The sequence below is a fragment of the Chaetura pelagica genome, unplaced genomic scaffold (genome assembly GCF_000747805.2).
Source record: "Chaetura pelagica isolate M959 unplaced genomic scaffold, ChaPel_1.0 scaffold158, whole genome shotgun sequence".
NCBI lineage: Eukaryota > Metazoa > Chordata > Aves > Apodiformes > Apodidae > Chaetura > Chaetura pelagica.
In genome coordinates, this window is record NW_009954182.1 from 464306 (window position 1) to 469902 (window position 5597).

Below are 5597 nucleotides of genomic sequence, written 5' to 3' on the forward strand. Positions count from 1 at the left end.
CTCTCACCCATCATAAGCTGAAGTCCACGGGGAGCCCTGTTCTGCATCCAATTTGTGAGACTCTCAGAAGGGACAGACTCCCCTGCTGCAAGTCCATCTGGCACAAGATGACTGCAGCCCCTTCCTGATACATGAAGCTTTTCTAGATTTCCAATCAACATTATAGGCTTTTAGTAAAAGCCATTGATTTTGTCTTGGTTTCTGAGTCAGTTCTCAGTGCCAAAAGCCTTCACACTGACCCGTGTGTCATGAACTTGTACTCTCTTCATGTTCATCACAGCCCTTGCTGGGGACTGAGACATCCCAAGAGGAAGCAGAAAAATAAAAGCCCAACACTGGCGATGGCAGAGGCAGCGCTGCTGGTGCACTCTTTGTATTTTGTAAAATCAACTTCCCTGATGGCACAGACATGATCCAGCCGGCAGGGCCCCTCGCAGGGGCTGAGGTCGTAGCTGACCGAGTTGAACTGGTGGTAGCGCTGCAGGAGCCGATCCCCCCACAGCCCCTCCAGCACCGCCTGCATGGACCGCGCCGAGCCGTCCGGGACCTGGAAAGCTTCTGTCAGCCTGTACTCCTCCTCCCAAGCTGGGAACTCCTCCCAAGCTGGGGCCATCATGTTGGCACGAGTGAGGTTCAAGTAGTAAGTCACCATATCCTGAAGGGAGGGAAAAACAGAACAAGGACCAATCAGGGATGGATCAAGGCCTTGAGTGGAGTGTTTGGCCAGGATGTGATGGGTCCCTTCTCCCAGACACTGGTGTTCACCCCCACAGCACAGCCCCCTGCCCAGCCAGGGGGGAGTTGCCTCTCAAGGTGCCCTCTCTACTGAGATGTGAACCTGGGGCCAGACACCTCCGGTGAGAGCCTCCACTCACCACAAAGCATTCTGTTCTGCAAGAGATGAAGGGATGGCTTTTCTCTGTTTGACTTTTGTCAATAAACAAAAAGAAGTTATGGGCACTGACACATGAAAGTCATGGCCCAAACTTGCTGAAGTTCATACACTGTCAAAGGAAGAACTGAGCCTGGCCTGCTTCAGCATCACTCTTATTGACCATCAATACCATCCATTGGCAGAAGCAAGAATCAGTGTTACTTGCTAAGTTATTTTCTCAACTGTAAAGAAACTAAAGGTTTTCTCAACTTCTGTTCTCAGTCTTTTGCTTTTTCTCTGCTTCACTAGCTCCCCAGCCTTGTATTTTAACATTCACTTCTCATGCTATAAATATGTAAACAGAGCATCTACAGAGCTGCTTTCTCCCTTGCAAAGAAAGGCACAAACACCCAGAGAAGTGACAGAGGAAACCAGCTGCCCCTTCAGTTCCCCCAAATTCAGATCATTACAGATGAATCAATTTGGCAAGCAGGGAGGACCCAAATAATTCTCTAGATAGTTAGAAGGTTCTGAAGTGGGTTTGACAAATCTGTCAGTTCCCAAAGAGAAGTTGTGCAATCCATGTTACCTGGGTAGTAAAGCAAGAGTCAAAGGAGAGTAGCTAAAGACATGAAGAACACAACAAAGCCTGTCCTGGGAAATTCATCCCAGTGGGTGGCCTGGGCCAGCTGACCTGCACTTGCTTTGCCTTTACTCACTAATGCTCTTCCTTAATCTTTGTGCTACCCATGAGGCTGAAATATCCTGATTGAGCTACTCTCCTACACAGCCACTTGGCTCTCTGCCTGTTAAAAGCATTCAGAGGAATTAAAATACTCTTCCAGGACTGCAGTGTGAGGCACATGAGGATGCCCTACCAACACCTGAAGGGTGTCTGGATCATAGTCAACCACCCGAATCCCAGGGTTGTTGGCTCCATTGTTCACTCCAGGTAATGTTGTTTTCCAGGGAGTCACTCCAGGGGCCAAGAACATTACATTGATTGGAGAACCTTAACAGAAAGGCAAAACAACCCATGAATGGAAAACACTGGCTTGTATCACATCCTGTGTTGCAGCAAGCACCCCAGGAACCGATGACACTGCCAAGAGCACTTCTGTCACCAGCCCTAGTTACAACAGCACACACGAAGATCAGCACATTGAATAGCACCAGAGACTGACCACAGGGCTGCTGCAGCTGAGAACAGCCTTCCCACTGCTGTCAGACTCTTGCAGTGATGGTGTGCAAGAGTCACACTCGGCAAAGGACATGCAGGGCACCACCCATAAGCCTGATGCAAAGATTCATAACTGCTCCCTTGTATCTCAGCTGATGTTCAAACCCATCAACAGGGAGCAGGACATTGAGAGGAAATGACAAAATCTGAGGGTAAACAGGAAAGAGGGCTGGAGCTACAGGCTGGCTGGAGATCAGGACCCCTGCTGTCTTGTGTTGACCAAAGCCTTTCACAAGCCTTTTCTGGCTTCTCAGCTGCCTTCAGCAAACAGCCACTGAAAACTCTCATTGACAAGGACTTCCTGGGGGCTGGCAGAGCTACCATGCAAATGTTTCTTGGGCAGCCAGCACTGGTACCTGTATCACTGTAAAACATTCGGAAGCTGTCTGTGTGATGGTGCCCAAAGAACTGGGCAGCAATCACTGTGTGGTGCTTCTGCACGATCTCCAAGTATCGCTCATTCGCGCGGCTCCGGAACCAGGACTTGCCCCGTTTCTTCTCAAAAAAGCCAGGAGGGACGTGCCCCACGAGGTAGACCTACGAAAGTGAAGAGTTGCACTGAATGCAAAGCCCACACGTCCCACAGAGCACTGGTTTGCTGTGACTACAGAGGGGTGAGAGCAGGAGTGAGAAGAGCTTGCAGGCTGGGAGAAGTCCTTTACAAAGTTTGTTTATTCATTTATTTTAATACCATTTCATCTGCTCTAGAGGCATTGGTCAGTGTTTCTTCCAGCCACTGGAACTGCCCTCCAGGATCTTCCTCACCAGCTGTCTCGTCATTCTGGTCATAGTACAAATTGGTATTGAGGACAACCATTCTCCCCCTTGCATTTGTGCCGGGCAGCTTCTCACTATAGAAAGCTCCTGAAAAAAGCAATCGGTATAGAAAGAGCTGGAGATCTGGTCACACCGGCTGCTGTGAGCCCATGGTTTCCATGTCTCTTGGCTCTTCCTGGTGACAGTCACAGCAGAGCCACTGTCTGGACAAGATGCCAGCAGCACTCTGACCACTCCAGAATGGGATTTGGAGTGATTCTTCCCCACGTGTACCTCTTGCCCTGCTTATGCCTCTCCAGGTGAAGGGAAACCCTGCAGTGTGCAAGCACCAGGAGCTGGGCAGCTGTAGAGAGCTCACTGGAGCTCACCATCCTGCAGCCTCCATAGGGACACTTTCCATTATCTCAAGGGAAGCAGGAGAGACTAAGGCACAAAGAAATTCCTTTTTTCACAGGCAGGAAAACTCAGTGCCAGAAATCAGCATTAAATGGGACTGTTCCTCTGCATGTACTCTACAAATACTGTTGCTCTGAGCACAGAAGCAGGGAAAATTATTTTAAGTATTCTAAGTACTCCCACCTCCCAAGTGCTGCCAACATGAATCAGTGGTGCCACACCTGCTCTGAAAAGAGGAATGGAAGCATCATTCAGCCAGGGACGCCACAGCTCAGCTGTTCTGTTGTAGATCCTGTGCTTCCTCCCTGGAAACTGATTCTTGGGGTGGAAGTCATGGTTGCCCATTGCAGCGTAGACTTTAGTATCTAGAGAGAAAGAGGCACAGAAGAACACACACTTGCTTCAGAGTTCCTCAGCACCAAAGGTTCCCAAGATACCTGCAGACTGGCAAAGCACTGCATAGCTTGAGGACTTTCCAGAAGTGAAACATCCCCAGCACAGCCCTGTAGCTGCAGTGACCAGGGGTACAACACTGCAAGGACAAGCCACCCCAGAGCTACAGCTTTACAGCTCAATCAGTCAGCTTTCACCATCAATAATGCCTCTTGCCCCACTGCTGACATGAATTAAGTGTGAGGAAACCTTGCAGCCTTTTCTGTCTTAATGACTAATTACAGAAACATTTATTTTCTCTGAGTTCAGCTGAAGCAACAAGCACGCATCAGACGCCTCCGTTCAGACACACCTCGTGCCACACAGCAATTTGGAAGAGGACAAAGAAGTCCTGATGACCACAGCTCTTCTGTGCCTTTCCCTTTCCCAATTCTGTGATTTCTCCACCCTAGTAAAGCTCTTCCCATGACACTCTGTGCTCCTCTCTCCTTCTCATCCCCTCAAATCCTACCTGGAAATGTCTCTTTTATCAGAGAGGTCAGATTTTCTATTATGTGCAGAACTTTTTCCTCTCCAAGCTTCTCATCAGGGACGTGAGGAGTATCATCTCTAGAAAAATAAAAAAATAAAAGCAGTACAGTCACTGTCTGTGACTAAATGGGCATATGCTTAAAGCAGCAAGGAAACCAGAGAAACTTGCTTTGTGGCTCCAAGAAAATAAAGTTCAAGCTTTTGGGGCAGGAACAAGTGCTGTGTTGATTGGCCAAGGCATGGAAGGACTTTTAAAGAATTGCTCTAAGTGAAAATAGGCTCCACTTTATTCTACCTTGAAAAACCCACACACATCCATAGGACGTGGAAGCTCAGTCTGCCTCAGCTTGCTCAGACTGGCAATATTCCAAGGAACAGCATTTTGCAACCTCAGGTCAACACTTGATCAGCAATAGAGAAGCAAAGCCATTTGCACAGCTGTTTGAACAGCAAGGTAACAGCTCATTAAAATGAAACAAAGAAAGGCCTGCAGTGAGGCAGTGATCCCTGCAGTCTGCCTTCAGCACCACACACACACACTTCCACGTTTTTACTAATGTTTAAGATCAAAATTATGTCAAGAAAAACAATCATCTGTAGAGACAGAAAATGAAAATGTGGGGCCAGGCAACAGCAAAGTAGGTCTGGAGGTTACAGCAGGTTAAAGGTTGATCTTGCGCTGTTAGAAGAAAAGCAAACATTAAAAAATGACATACACACAATAATAATGCAAAATAAAAGTTTTACTGTCTGTAAGAGCTGCTTCTGGAGACCAGACTAGGAGCCAACGTGCTCCATTTGGGGACATCCTTTATACTTCTAAACAAAAGAGCCTCTTTTGGAGACAATTCTCCCAGGTGCCTCTTTACAGTCTGAAGTGCTGCAAGTCTGTTCTGTAATGCTCTCCTTCCACTGTCTCTAAGAGGCAGCAACAAAACCAGCACGTCCCATTCCCTTCAGCGTTTCAGGTACTCAGTGTTTGCATGAAATCAGATAGGGCTGACCACTATTAAAAAGAAAAAAGGACAGACAGTGACTTGGAATCCTTACCTTACTGCTTCTCACTGCCGGGGCTTTCAGGAGCCTCTTGCCCGTGTCAGGGTTATATTGCATTATAAGGCACATCCGTATTTAACCTCTTCAAAACAGTTACCACCCAAAGAGCGCCGGGGCTCCTACACGCTCCCGATGCCCCGGCCCTGCGCCCCTCAGACCCTGGCAACCCTCCGGGCAGGGAGAGCCGTGCCCCGGCCCGGGAGCAGCGCGGACCCCGGAGCCCTCGGGCACCCCCGCGCTGCTCCGGGGAGCGGACACGTCCCTCGGGCCCGGGGCTGCAGCGGGAGGGCGGAGCAGGCGAGTTCCCGGAGCCCTGTCCGGGAGCGGGTC

At 49.1% G+C, this 5597-nt stretch overlaps 1 protein-coding gene across 1 annotated transcript; it reads right to left on the reverse strand.

The window, feature by feature from the left end:
• Positions 1 to 274: 274 nt before the first annotated feature.
• Positions 275 to 5324, reverse strand: SMPDL3B (sphingomyelin phosphodiesterase, acid-like 3B). Its single transcript, XM_010002914.1, has 8 exons — positions 5262 to 5324; positions 4750 to 4805; positions 4192 to 4289; positions 3509 to 3652; positions 2806 to 2978; positions 2471 to 2651; positions 1753 to 1886; positions 275 to 655 (listed from the first exon to the last, which is right to left on the reverse strand). Exons 1-8 carry the CDS (start codon positions 5322 to 5324, stop codon positions 275 to 277), a joined length of 1230 nt encoding a protein of 409 aa, XP_010001216.1.
• Between the last annotated feature and the right edge of the window lie 273 nt (positions 5325 to 5597).